The sequence below is a fragment of the Tiliqua scincoides genome, chromosome 2 (assembly GCF_035046505.1).
Source record: "Tiliqua scincoides isolate rTilSci1 chromosome 2, rTilSci1.hap2, whole genome shotgun sequence".
In the NCBI taxonomy this organism is placed as follows: domain Eukaryota; kingdom Metazoa; phylum Chordata; class Lepidosauria; order Squamata; family Scincidae; genus Tiliqua; species Tiliqua scincoides.
Window position 1 is genome coordinate 261,771,814 of NC_089822.1, and position 14,632 is coordinate 261,786,445.

The 14,632-nt window shown below is 47.8% G+C and overlaps 1 protein-coding gene across 1 annotated transcript in view; it reads right to left on the reverse strand.

The window, feature by feature from the left end:
- Positions 1-8,570: 8,570 nt before the first annotated feature.
- LOC136640349 (complement C4-like) overlaps positions 8,571-14,632 on the reverse strand; it is a 30,224-nt gene continuing 24,162 nt past the window's right edge. Inside the window, exons 18-21 of the mRNA XM_066615410.1 lie at positions 12,896-12,988; positions 12,115-12,198; positions 11,060-11,192; positions 8,571-9,888 (exon numbers count right to left, since the gene is read on the reverse strand). Coding sequence (XP_066471507.1) covers positions 9,747-9,888; positions 11,060-11,192; positions 12,115-12,198; positions 12,896-12,988 — 452 coding nt within the window. The 3' untranslated portion in view covers positions 8,571-9,746. The remainder of the gene's footprint in view (positions 9,889-11,059; positions 11,193-12,114; positions 12,199-12,895; positions 12,989-14,632) is intronic.

A 14,632-nucleotide genomic window follows, 5' to 3' on the forward strand; every position in this document is an offset into this window, starting at 1 on the left:
TTTTTTAAACACACTGAAGAAGAGTGCAAGGAAGGTCTGGTGTTGGGGGAAAAGATCCAGCCAAAATCAAAACTTGATAAACATCAGAGCAGTCACATGGAAGAGAAAAATCATGACTGCCCAGAGTTGGAGATAGGACTCCCTTCCAATTCATTAGCAAAACACCAGACAACTCATAAAAAGACTTACAAATGCTCTAACTACGGAAAGAGCTTCTCTCAGAGATCAAATTTATTACGACATCAGATGATCCACACAGGAAAGAAACCACACCGGTGTCCTGAGTGCAGAAAAAATTTCTCTCAGAGATCACATTTGTTAAGCCATCTGTACACTCATACTGGGGAAGCACCTCACAAATGTCCCAACTGTGGAAAGGCTTTCCTCATAGATCAGGTTTATTGAGACATCAGAATAATCATACTGGGGAAAAACCTCACAAATGCCCCGAATGTGGGAAAAGCTACTCTCAGAGGTCACATTTGATAATACATCAGGTAACTCATACTGAGCAAAATCCTACAGGTTTCCTATGTGTGGGAAAAGCTTAAATGAGAAATAACCCTGAATAACCACCAGATTATGTCCTACATGGGTTGCCAATAGCCTGAAGGTCCCGTGTTTTCTCAAAACAACAGTTTCATTAGTTTATTTTGCCTTGTTTTTAACAACTTGTTTTTAACAACTTTGGCTTATGCTGCAGTCATTTAAGCAGAGTTACAGGGAAGGCGTTTGAACTTTGATGAGCTCACTGCTGTGTAACTATTGGCTTGTATTCATTGGCTGACAAATGGCAGTCACTGTGCGGTCACATGACTTGGGATAGGCAAAAGTCCTCAGGGCTACACAGAGCTCCTTGCCTCACCGTGTAACTAACATCTGTGGAATAAATGATTTGAATAACCAAGATGCGCACATTCGCTTGTCTTGTAGAATGTATACAAGTTTACAAGTCGGCCTGAATGAGGTAGAGCAGGAGGAAACCCAGTAACAATCAGGCAGAAGAAGAGTAGTGACAAGACAATTTGACCACTAAACAAAGTTCTCAGCAAGGGGGGATTGGGGTTAGAGTAATGATAGGAAGTATGGGAGAAACATCTCAAAGAGCCCCATGCCATTCTTTATGTCCTGAGCGTGGAAAATAGGGTGGCACAAACAGGACATTAAGGAGCACATGTTGAAAGGAGATAGTATGAATGTGTTGAGGGTGAGAAATGCTTTAGACAACCTTTGAAGAAACATGAGAACCTTCACGCAAAAGAGAAACTGCATGAATTTCTCACCTAATGAGAAATTCATTTTCCTGGTTTCAAGGCCACATTCACCAGGTCTAGATCGTAACTGATATTTTGCCCTAAACTCTGTAGAGCATTATTCAGGGAATAAAGAAAAATACAACTAAGCTGATACCTCGAAATCCTTAAACCCGCTGGGAGCAAGAATATCATGCTCTACTGCATGAAACAAAAAAAGCTAAGGGCGCAATCCTAAGTGCATCCTGGGCCAGCCCAAGTACCTTGCACTGGCCCGGGAGGGTCACAGATGTGGCATAAAGCACGTTTGCACCTCCCTCGGAGTAAGAACATAAGAACAGCCCCACTGGATCAGGCCATAGGCCCATCTAGTCCAGCTTCCTGTATCTCACAGCAGCCCCACCAAATGCCCCAGGGAGCACACCAGAAAACAAGAGACCTGCATCCTGGTGCCCTCCCTTGCATCTGGCATTCTGACTTAGCCCATTTCTAAAATCAGGAGGTTGTGCATACACATCATGGCTTGTAACCCGTAATGGATTTTTCCTCCAGAAACTTGTCCAATCCCCTTTTAAAGGCATCCAGGCCAGATGTCGTCACCACATCCTGTGGTAAGCCATGCTGGCGCACGGAGGTGTGGCAGCCTGCAGAGGCCACATCCAGCCTCTGCAGCAGCAGCAGGTGAGTCCACGCCAGCTGAGTTTGGCCAGTACGGGGGGGGGGGCATGGGAAGGAGGTATTCCAGGGCAAGGGAGGATGTGTGGGCCCGTGGGTGGGCAGGGAACAGGAGTTATGCCAGACCCTAGCCCTGTTTCTGGGCGACGCAGAGTGGCTTCAGACTGTTCCCTTCTGCGCCACCTCTTTAGGTGGTGCAGATCCAAGCAAACCCATTGGTGCCACTGCAGCTCTCAGAGTAAGGGGAATTTTCTTCCTTTGCCAGGGCCGAGCCTCAACTCACACTTGCACTGGATACAGCACAGGTCCGCCAACCTGCCTGTTCCAGCACAAGTTAGAATTGCGCTGTCAGGCAAATATCCTTGCCAAAAGTTCAAAAGACTCCTAAGCCTAGACAAGGGGTGTCCAAAGTTTTTGGCAGGAGGGCCACATAGTCTCTCAGACACTGTGTTGGGGGCCGGGGAAAAAAAGAATTAATTTACATTTAAAATTTGAATAAATTTACATAAATGAATATATTAAAGATGAACTTATATGAATGAATGAAGGTCTTGAAATAGCTCAAGGCCTATAAAAGGCCTTGCACAAAACAAGGCTGGCCTTTCCTTTGCTGTCGCTACTGCATCATAGACATGAAACAGCAAACAGTGGAGGGAGCCCTTGGCCCATAGCTCACGCAAGAGGTCGTACAGTCACCCTCAGGCTGAGAGCAGTTGCATCGGGCCAGTGTGGGCTCCAATAAATCTCCGGAGGTCCAGAGGCTCATTAGAGACTGGGGGCTCCCTGAGGGCTGCATTGAGTGGCCTCGAGGGCCACAAGTGGCCCCAGGGCCGGGGTTTGGGCACCCCTGGCCTAGACCAACTGGATCCTGCCTGTAGCAGAGCCTCTTCCCATCTAAATGCCAGGACAACAGCAAGACTATTTATAGTCAGGCTTTACTAATCAACTAGTTGCTAATCCAGTCCCATCCCCATTACAGCTATTCTATCACTTTGCTATTCAGTTCCTTTTTTTTAAAAGGCACCTGTTATTTCAACCTGCTGTTTATGGAGTCTTAAATGCTGGTGTTGCTGAGCACCAGAGTCCAAGCATGGCTAAGACGAAGTGTCTCCTCTTTTCTGTTCATGTTCTGGAGGTGCTTATGAAGGGGACTCATGTTTCATGCAGTTGAATGTGATATTCTTGCTCAGGGGTGCCCAAACCCGGGCCCTGGGGCCACATGCAGCCCTTGAGGCCTCCCAATGCGGCCCTCAGGGAGCCCCCCGTCTCCAATGAGCCTCTGGCCCTCCTGATATTTGTTGGAGCCCACACTGGCCCAATGCAACTGCTCTCAGCGTGAGGGCAACTGTTTGACGTCTCGTGTGAGCTGTGGGACGAGGGCTTCCTCCACTGCTTGCTGTTTCATGTCTGTGATGCAGTAGCGGCAGCAAAGGAAAGGCCAGCCTTGCTTTGTGCAAGGCCTTTAATAGGCCTTGAGCTATTGCAAGACTGTCATTCATTCATATAAGTTCCACCTCTAGTATATTAATTTATGTAAACTTATGTAAATTTATTCAAATTTTAAATGCAAATTAATTCTTTTTTTCCCCCGGCCCCTGACACAGTGTCAGAGAGATGATGTGGCCCTCCTGCTAAAAACTTTGGACACCCCTGTTCTTGCTCCTTGCAGGTTTCAGGATTTCCAGGTGTCTGCTTCATTGTATTTTCCTTTATTCCCTTAATGATGCTCTACAGAGTTTAGGGCAAAACGTCGGGTTACTATCTAGACTTGGTGAACGTGGGCCTTGAAACTCGGAAAAATGGCCGTGTCGGCCAAGAATGCCAAACGTTTGTAGAGATACAAGGAGGAGGAAAGAGGGCAGGAGTCATTAAGGTGCCCTCTTGTGCCCGTCAATTTCTGGAGTCATGACTGACAGGTCCCACAGGGCACAAGCTCCTCCAGGAGCAGCAGAGTCTCGAATAGCATGCTGTCAGGCCAGATTTCTGTAGTGTGGCGGTTTTCATGCTTGCTTCACACATGAAATGTCCTTGGTTTGAAGCCAGACAGACACATTTTGCGGTGTGCCTCTGGTGACTGGACATTTGGGTGCAGTTGCTGCCCATATAGACAGCCAAAGCAAGTCAGCTAGCAGAGCATTCGACTGAAGATATAAAGGTTCCTAGTTCAATCCTCGGATTTGTCATGTTGCTGTCTCTGTTTGGCCACCTTTTGCACATGGTGGACTGGCAGGACTGGCCTCTTCTACCAGAAAGCTGATCAGGTTCATGCCCTAGGAAGGAACTGGCTCCTTGGGGTCCTATATTTTTGTGGCTATCACACTTTGAAATGTTTTGCAAAATGAAATGACACACCTGTGAAAAGTGGTGGTTCTTTTTTTGTCAGAGATGCCTGTGGTGCTGGCTCCTTAAGGGGCTTACATTAGATGGGAAGTAGCATAAGGAAGGTAGCCCAGCTTCCCTTGGATCTGGACTACCCACTTTCCCTCCTGGTGGCAGCATTCTCCCAAGGCTTTTGCAGAACGATTACCTCTGCCCAACTCTCAGTGGCAGTGAGAGAGACTTATCATGCATGTTGAAGGTCTCTGGTTCTTTCCCTGCCAGCTTCAATTAAAATCTCCTCGGGCAACTGGGTGGGAAGAATCTTGCCATAGCCTAAGACCCCAGTACTCTAGGCAACATGCCCCCAAACTGCCTCAGCGCCCTCCCCGTACATGCATGCCTCAATCCCCCCCATGTATCTATGTACATGCAGACAGCCCCCTAGCTGTGGGGAAGGGCACACGAGCATCCCTATCCCTTTACTAACCAGAAACATGACCTTCAGCCTGCCAGATGCACACTGCTTCTCTTTAAAAATGGAAGTAGGGCTTTCTGGGTTCCCAGCTTGCACTGGTTGGTTGGCGACCTTCAGTCTCAAAAGGCTATGGTGTAAGCCTAAAGCACCCGATATTCCCAGGTGGTCTCCCATTCAAGTACTAACCGGGCCTGAGCCTGCTTAGCTTCTAAGATCAGACAAGATCAGACATGTGCAAGGTAACAGTTGCTGCTGCTTCTGCTCATATCAAACAGAAGCAAGCATGGAACAGACAGGCTGCAGATCGTAGACAGGCTTTGTAAGCACCAAGTAGTCAGGGAGAGGTGATCTGGAGTGCAGCAGTATTTTTTTCCTTTCCCCTTTTTCTTCCAGCACAGTTGGATGGAGAATGTAAAAAAACAAAAAAAACCTCTTCCACATTGTGCTCCATCCTTGCATGGGCTTTAAAGGGTACGTATTCTTTTAAACTTCAAATCCTGTGCAAATATGGAGAGAGGGGAGGGGGAAGCAAAGAGCTTCTTCCTTGTATGGCACTTAAAGCTTAAAGGGATGTATTCTCTTTCAGCTTTAAATTTCATGCCAGGATAGAGCACAGGGAGGGAAGGGTAGGATTTGATTCCGGCTCACATTTCATAAACAGAGAGCAGATCAATGCTGCTCGTGGAGGGACACGGTTCCAGACTCAGGGTGAAGTGCACTCCAAATCCACCAGTCACCCTGCTGTAAGCTGTAGCTTCCGAGTTTGGCTTGGCACATTGGAGAGCCCTTGGCGGCCAGAAGAGTCAGCTTGGGGCTGAAAGAACCAGCGGGCTCATCCAGTATAAGGCAGCATCATAGGTTCCCATCCTCAGATCTTTTATTTTGAAATCTATGAGAAGGATTGACAAATCCCTTCTATTTCAACTACAGATTTGGTTGATCAAATTTGGTTGGTACAATTTTAGATCAGCCAAACTGCAGGAGTCGGCTGTACTAGAGAACGAGAGTGAAGTCAAGGAAAAAGACTCTTCCTTCCGGCAATTTACTAATCGCTTTGGCTTATTAAATCACAAGTCATCGTAACACTCCCCTCATTGTCTCCAAGCGGCGCTTAAATTGAGATTTTGGTTAATTGGTTAAAAGGCAGGTGATTAATTAAACTAAACGTGCTTTCCTCCATTGACAGCTGTAAAATGAAGAGCAGGGATAGCAATAGCCAAAGTATTGGTTGCAGTATCCTGAATCACCAAGTGGAGTCCCTTCATTTTCAGCAGTTCTAGACCTCTTTCCTCCTAATGCCTGGATCCCCATGACAGCCACTGTGATCATAGAATTAGCTGCTTGATTCCAATCTACATTGGATTGGGGGGGGGGGGGAAATGCAGCCTGTGAGTGTGAAAATAGACATAGGAGTATTTGCAGGTAGGCCCTTGAAAAGCTGTAGGCTTTCTGTTATAGTGGCAGCCGACTCTCTGAAGGAGGAACTGAGGCACAGAGTTTGGCTGTCTCACTTTGCCCTTTCAGAATATGAAACAAGAGAAAGGTTCAGAATTTTGCAGGAGCTGCACTTCTCTCTGTATTGGAGTCGCAGACGATCTGGCGAGGAGGTAGGATGTGGTGTCAGCAGTGGCCCCTTTAAGGATAAGGTCTGGGTATTCAGGGAGTGTGCTATACAGCTGTAGGTCTTGGGCAGGAGGTCTGGTCTAGAGGGTAGAGCCTCCGTTTGCCTGAAGATAACATCCGCAGGTCTCCAGTTCGAGGCCACCGGCACCGCGAATGGTGAGACCTTGAAGCAGCTGACAAGCTGAGTCGAGTTATTCCACCTGCTCTTTGGTGTGAGCGAAGAAGCGCCTTGGCTGCCCTCCATGTGAGAGATGAAGGAGCTGCTTGTCAGCTTGCGTGGGAGGAAATCGGAGGCCAGAATGTGAGACCAGATCAAAAAGATCCATCTGAAATGTTGTGGTTCTTGAAAGATAGAACCTTTCTTCGATTATAAAAATCGCTATGGGGATTTAGAACAGCCTGCCCATGTAAACCGCCTTGAATAAAATCTGAGGAGAAATCTGAAGACCAAGAAAGGCGGTATATAAATACCTGTATTATTATTATTATTATTAGCCACTTGAAGGCACTAGGGCCTCAGGCATAAAAGCACCTGATGAAGGGAGAGTTTGATGTGGTTAGTAGAAGGAGGAAAGCTTTAGGAAGGAGACTGGAAACTGATGGTCTGAGAAACTAATGGCTGATGGACTTCTGTGGACAACTGAAACTATGGAACTGCTGATGGTCTCTGGAGCAGACTAATGGACTTTGGAGACTGCTGGAGACACTGGAGTTTGGTGTGTGGCTGCCATGCCCAAGACCTGCTGAGGACCAAGGGGCTGCTGTTGTGGCAGGAGGCTGCTGGCAGGAGAGAGGACCTCTGCAGATTGATACCCCTGCTGGTGGAGTCCAGCAGGACTGTAAGGCAGAACCGGAGTCATTGTTGGGTAAAAAGGGGGAGCTAATTAGCTAAAGGTGGGCATAGGTTCTCCAGGCAGAGCTTGGATCTGACAAAACACTCTCCACTACCGCTCAGGATAGCTCAGTATTTTTCACACTTCCTGCATCCAGGCAATGCTTTCCTGCATCAACTACCCAGCCAAGGAACCAGGGATCGGCAGCCTACAACCCACAGGCCAGTTCTAGCCAGTGGTGGTCCTATGGGGGCACTATACCTGTGGGGGTGGCACCACCATGCCCTCCGTGCCACCTCTACTGTGTCCTGGCGTACACTTTTTTGCTGTGTGAAAGATCTAGTGGCGCCCTCCTTCAGAACAGGCAAGCAGCAGAGAAGGTCCAGCCAGGAGGCAGGGAAGGGTTAATGTTTTGCTTTTGAAGAGGGGTTTTGCTTAAGAAGAGGGGGGGAGGTGAGAGTGGGCTCTCTTGTCCATCATTTGATGGTTTTTTTCCCTGGATGAGTGAGGGAAGAAGGCGGGCAATGGACGTAGAGGCAGTTCCCAGCAATCCAGGAGAAATGGCATGGCTCCAGTAGGTTCACTGTATGACTGGCTGCAATGGAACTACTTATGAGTAGAGCTGCTAAGGATTGGGTTATACTGGTAGGCCTCCCAGCTGCTGCACATGATCGTCCTCCCTCTTGCTGCTTCTGTCCCTGAACATAAGAACAGTCCCACTGGATCAGGCCATAGGCCCATCTAGTCCAGCTTCCTGTATCTCACAGCGGCCCACCAAATGCCCCAGGGAGCACACCCTGCTCTCATGCAGTTTGTCCCACCCCCCTCCCACCTTGTTTACAGATGAGATGGGGACATCAAGAGAGTGTTTAAAGATCTCTCTCTCTCTCTCACTCACACACACACACACACACACACACACACACACACACACCCTGGCAGCAGCTCCATTTTTTTCTGCAGAGCCACAGCTGACTTCTTAAAAGGAAAGACTCGGGACGCGCGTCTTTTAGAGTCCCCAAAATGCACTGGGCAACTCTGAAAGCCCGCCTATTAGGACTCGTTTTTGACTTGAGTCCAAGGGGGTGGAGACCATTTCCCATCTCTGTTTAAAATGTAAGGTTTTAAGATGACACTCTAGGCCACTGCTACCACTCTACCGTTCTACATTTCCTTGTTCCTCTGCTTGCCATTTCAAATGGCAGGGAGAAGAGAAGATTGATAGGGGCAACACGAGGTGGCTGGCAGATGTGGGACATTGTCTCCGTGCTCTTTGCACCTGAAGCAACTGCCTCATCCTACGTCATGAGTGGGCCAGCCTGACCATGGTGCTTTTAGAACGGTGGGGATAAACTATTGAAACCATACTGTTAACCAAAGGAAAGAAAGCAGTCATGGAAAGTTTTTCTTTATTTAACAAATTAGTGCTGGAAGCAAATAAAACACAACTTTTTTTTTTTTAAAGACACTTACAGGATTAGGCTAACATGCTGCTCTTTGGTATGGAATAATCAGAATAATCTCTAAACACTTATTAATCATAAATCAGTTGAAGCTTGTGAAGTTGGCTATTCTTATGAACAGACGCCATTTTAAAGATTTATGTTATTGGTTGCCCACTGCTATTTTGGGCCGAGAAAAAGCAGCATCTGGGCTCTCTCTCACTAGAAATTGATGGTCACATGCTTAAGGAGGGGGAGCTGTAGCTCAGTGACGGAGCACATGCTTTGAGCGTGAAAGGTTCCAGATTCAATTCCTACCATCCTTGGGCAGGGCTGGGAAGCCTGTCGCCTCACACCCTGGAGAGCTACTGCCAGTCAGTGCAGACTGGGGTCCAAAGCCTTATAGAGCCTGTGGGCAGCTCAGGAATTCTGAGAAGAGATGGTGAGAGTCACGCAGAATGGCTGCTGAAAGGGCTGGGCCTTGATACAAAATATTTCACATGCATCTTCCCTCTGCACAAACCTTCCTGCTCTCCACTGTCTTTCACAATGCACTACTGCAACAGGCAGGGCAGCTACAGCTTGGTGAAAGCAGCAACAGGTGGGTACTATTTTGGGAGTCCTTGGCGTAGGTAGTACTGACTTAGATGGGCCAAGGATCTGATTGTGTATAAGGCAGGTTCTATGAATATGAACATCTGTGATGTGACATTGATGCAAGGGAAAGGAATTGCAAAAAGAAGCCGAAGCATATCTTATGACACTTCCCTCTAGTCAGCCTCTGCCCAGAATGATGGCTGTAAAATGATGTTTGTGAAGTCACAGAGGACAGGTCGCTCAGTGGCTATTGCCAATTATAGTCAAGGGGAACCCCAAGTTCTCCAAGGACAAACAAAAGGAGAGTTGGGCTCTATCTGGCTGGCCACTCTTGAAAATTGAATCTAGGCCAATGCTAGATGGGTCTTTGACCTGATCCAGTAGAGCTCTCGTGTTCTTTAATATTCCCAGTCAAGTACAAAAATAGTGTCCACACTATAAGGCAAGTTGACATCTCCTATTCAGAAGCCAAGGTTCTTATGTGTCAAGATGGGAGAGGGTACAGGCGATTCTGGTCCTCTTCCGCAGCTCAGACACGACAGCCACTCTCGGCAAAGCCTGCGGTGAAAGCCTGGAGCTGGGCGCAGTTGTTGCGGTACTGGGTGGCTCTGCAGCGCTCGGGTTTTGGCAGCTCCTCCACCCAGGAGTTCCTATCCAGCAGGTACTGGGGGCTGCAGAGCAGAAGGGTCAAAAAGCAGGAAGCCCAGAATTCCCACCAAATGAATGGTGTCCCTCCTACCTCCCATAGAAACCCCAGAAACATCCATCACCCTGCAACCCCAAGAAGAGGGGCACTGTACCCCCATGCTTTTACTTTGGTAATGATTTCCCTTGAATAATGTCGTGTAAGCTGTTCTGGAAGACAATTGATTGAAGAGCTTAAAAATAAATCTGACCAAGGGCCCAACAAGATGATACACTAACATGATTGGGGCCTGCATGTTCAAATTTTCAAATTAAATAGTAGTCATGAGGGGCACTGATCCAGACGGGGACTGTGGCATGACGCTTAACCTTTTGCCTCTCCACAGTTCTGATCTAGAGTGTGCCCCCACCCCCACAGATACTATTTGACAATGGGGGGGGGGATTTCAATAGCAGCAGCAGCTTTCTAGGGTACTATGCAAAAGCCCTGAAATAGAGCTACAGTGGAATTTTAACTAACTTTTTTTTTACTACTAATTTTTACTAACTGTTAAAGGTACAAGAGCCCTTTTGTCCTCTCTTGCAGTGTATCATGCTACTATTTCTCATTCTTGCATTTGTAACAGGAACCAGTAGGCCTCGTTGATGAATTCCCACTCTGGATTTGTGGCTGTTAGGGCGCAATCCTAACCAATTTTCCAGCACCCAGGTAAGGGCAATGCAGAACGAACATTCTCTTACCTTGAGTAGGCCTCTTTGACTGCCCCCCCCACCTGCAGGATGCAGCCCATGCCACACTGACACAGCTGTGTCAGAGCTTGGAAGTTGGTTAGCATTTGGGCCTTAGTCTCCCATTGTTCCTGCCCTTCCAGCATGTATTCTCTCTTGCTTAGTCTTTGGTGGTTGTCCTTATGTTGATCTTCCCTCTCGACGCTAACTCTGATTTTATTTTGTTTAACCATTTCTGCCCAACGTTGCATATATGCAACAGGGACCAAATGTATACACCTGTAGGCTTGGCAAAAATGGATTATTAACCATTGTTAATTGTTGGCTTAATTGTTGTAAGTTGCCTTAGTCACTTCCCTCTGAGGGGGAAAAGGTGGGGCAAGCAAAGGTGGGGCAAGCCAATTTTTAAATAAGAATCAATCAACTGATCAACACATTCTTAGACTCCCCCTCTTCTCCCTAACCTACCGGTTTTCAGAGTCACGGGTTTCCCCATCACGTCCCATCAATAGATATTCTTTGCCAGAGGCCAAGCGGGTCCGACACGCTGAACGAACTACAAAGCGCCGGGTTTGGTTCACAGAGACCCTGTGGTCTGCAGCTGAAGACAAAGAGACAATTGAAGGTGGGGGGAGCAGGCAGTGAATGGTATGGGACGCTTATGGGGCAGCATTGCTGAAAGTAAGCAAGCACAGATCAATCCTGTGGATGGGAGACTACTGTCAATACATGTAAAACAGAATGGAGGACTGGAAGAGAGCTGAATCCTTGCCCTAAGTGTTTTTCCATCCTCCTTTCCTTCCCCAAGTGGCCTCTCTCTTCATTGCGGCAGCTTGATTTTTAGCCTTATGACACACTTAGAAGCCTGCTTGGTTTACACTTGTACCAGGAGAGTTGTCAGGACCATAAATCTCCACTCAGTCTCAAGGGATCCCAACACACTGCCGTCTGATTCACATCTCTGAACTGAACATGGCTCTTTGAGAACAAATCCATGGCTGGCATAGCAGGTTTGTATAGACACCTGTGTATAGATGCAGGTGTAAAGCGACACCCTGATCTGCATCATGGCCCCGACAACCAAACATGGCTTTTCAGTTTGGTACTAAGAGCTCAGCAGGGTGTGTCACTGTAGATTTTTCCTTAGGGTCAAACTACATATATCTGTGATTGGATTTCCCAGCGTATTTTCAAACAGAAGTAGTGACGGAGGGAGAGGAAAGGGGCAGCAGTGCTAGGAAGAAGGGTACATATTTTTGGACCCTTAGGGTGCTGCTGTAGAGTTATCTTACTTGATCTGGGCTCCCCAGAGGTCCTGCAGAGGGAAGCAGGAGACTCACCGTCAAGAGCTGCATTAGCTTTCATTCCTCCCTGTGGGCTGCTTCCCCACAAGAACCACCTTGGACCGTTACCTAGATTTTGTCCCTTTCTGGTTTTCTATTATTGAAATGACCTCCATTTTGACTCTTAGCCTACAGACCACGCCCTGGTCCTGAGGCCTCCCGGCCCCACAGATCACTCACTGAACTGTAAGGGCTCCAAGATTGTAGCTTCATAGACACGGAAGGCACTTTCTTGGGTTTCACGCTCGACTCGAACCCGGTAACCTGTGAGCAAGAGAAAAAGATGAGCACTGGATGAGAAACCACTTATCAGGAACAGCACAAATATACACCCCCCCTTAACAACAACAACAACAGGTATTTATATACCACCTTTCTTGGTCGTCAGATTTCTCCTCAGACTTTAATTCAAGGCGGTTTACATGGGCAGGCTGTTCTAAATCCCCGTAGGGATTTTTACAGTTGAAGAAAGGTTCTATCTTTCAAGAACCACAACATTTCAGATGGATCTTTTATGATCTGGTATCACATTCTGGCCTCCAGTTTCCTCCCACGCAGACTGACAAGCAGCTCCTTCATCTCTCACTTGAAGGGCAGCCAAAGAGCAAGGTCTTGCCATTCACGGTGCCGGTGGCCTCGAACTGGCGGCCTTCGAATGTTACCTTCAGGCAAACGGAGGCTCTACCCTCAAACCAGATCTCCTGCCCCCTTAATGTTTTAAAGGCATTCTGTAGACCCTGGAATAACAACCATCACCTAGCACAAAGGAGAACTGGTAGTTCCCAGAACCCTCCCAGAACTGGTCGTTGAGTCTTTCACTTCAGCTTGAGTGGATACCTTCACTTTAGGCTTTTGTTACATCAGCCAGACAATTTCAGAATTGGCAACAGGCCACATGGAGGAATGAGACTGATGAAAGAACTGAACTGAGAGGCCTCCCATCCCAACGCCAACCCCTTACCATAGTGTACACGGGGATTATAGCAGGCAAACTCTGTACGAGCTTCTTCAGAAATTTCGTTATCAACGATACGCTTCAGGCGGGGGCAGGCACCTGCGTGGGGCAGGGGGAAGAGATGTTAATCAGGGTTCCTATAGAGGGGAGTCCAAGTGGGGAAAAATTGACTCCTATAGGAGGGACTTCTATAGGTCAGTACAGCTCTACCTCTAACTCCACTGGTGCACACTTTCACAAAAGCACCATAAAGCGCTTTGTGACAGTGCAAAGGGTGGCTGCCGTGGTGAGAAGGCCAGAGTCTTCCAGCGCACACTAGCAGCTGCATGGACACCTTGTGGAGCAAGTAAATCCAGTGTAGGGGCAGCGTGAGAAGGGGTGGAATGGGGGAGGGGGGTGACAGAGGCGGGGTGGACAGATCAGGCTGGGGAGGTGGGTGGAATCAGTGGTGCCAGGGCACACCATCTCCCCCTCCCCAGGCTTGATCCACCAACATGGATCAACACAGACTTGTCCGGGTTGACACATTGCAGTCACTGGGGCTTACCCAGGGGCAAGGACACATCCAGCAGCCAAAATTCCCCTTCAGTGTACCCCGTTCTGATGCTGCCGCACCGCCACATGGGAACATAGTTAGGATTGGGCTGTTTGAATATGTTGATCAGGATATCTTACAGAATATGTTTTAATATGCAGCATGCAATTTTGTTTCAGTTATAAGGTTTACTGTTTTTTCTCCACAAAACGACCAATCTAGTAGAGTGTCTGGGAACCAGGGCAGCTTGGCAGTTAAGTGGGAAAAGGACAGGGACTGGGTAGGAAACCAAGATTCCTGGGTTCTCAAAAGGCCTTTCCAGACAATTCCAGCTTTCCTGGGTGTAACCATCACGATTCGCTCAAATTATGTTGCTGTGGTCTAGCAAGAGCAGCTATTTTCGGAAAATTAGTGCTAGCTAATGTTAACTAGTGGTGCAAACTGCAGCAGCTAGGAAATGGGTATTTTTTGTACAGGCAAGAGCAGTTTGTATGCTGTCGGGATGAGGCTGCACTAGTGATGTGCAAAGCCATTGGACATACCTACCTACAATATCACTATCAGATGAATAGATTCCCCTTAAATACTATTTCCCTCCCCAATATGATATGGTAGCATGAGAGAAAAATACTGTCAGTAGCATAGCTAGAGGGGGTGTAAAGCACTAATTTTTGCAGGGAGCCTCACCACACTGTGCAAGCGGCCCCTCCCCTTTGGAGCCATTTCTAGCCGCTAGAGCAGGGGTCTCCAAACCCCGGCCCGGGGGCCAGATGCAGCCCGCAGCAAGCCTCTATTCGGCCCATGGCCAGCCTTTTGTCCTCTGAAAGCCTCTGGCCCACTTGGCCAAATATGACTGGAACTGTGCTCTGGTTGCATCTGGAAGGTGTTCTAAGGGCCAGAGAGTTTGAATGAATGAGCCCATTCATTCAATTTATTCACTCATCTAAGTTCCATCTCTAATTTATTTATATGAATTTTATATTTAGATTTTTTTTCTGGCCCCCAACACCGTGCCAGATACTTGATGTGGCCCTCTGGCCATAAAGTTTGGAGACCCCTGTGCTAGAGCAAAACAGAGGCACACACAGTTTCATGGCTTTGGGGGCACGAGTGCACCAGTCATATTGCTTTTAGGAGCCTTAATCCACCCTCCCTTCATGGCGTGGGAAGGGCTGACCTTTTGCCTGCTGAAGCTTCTATCCGGCTGC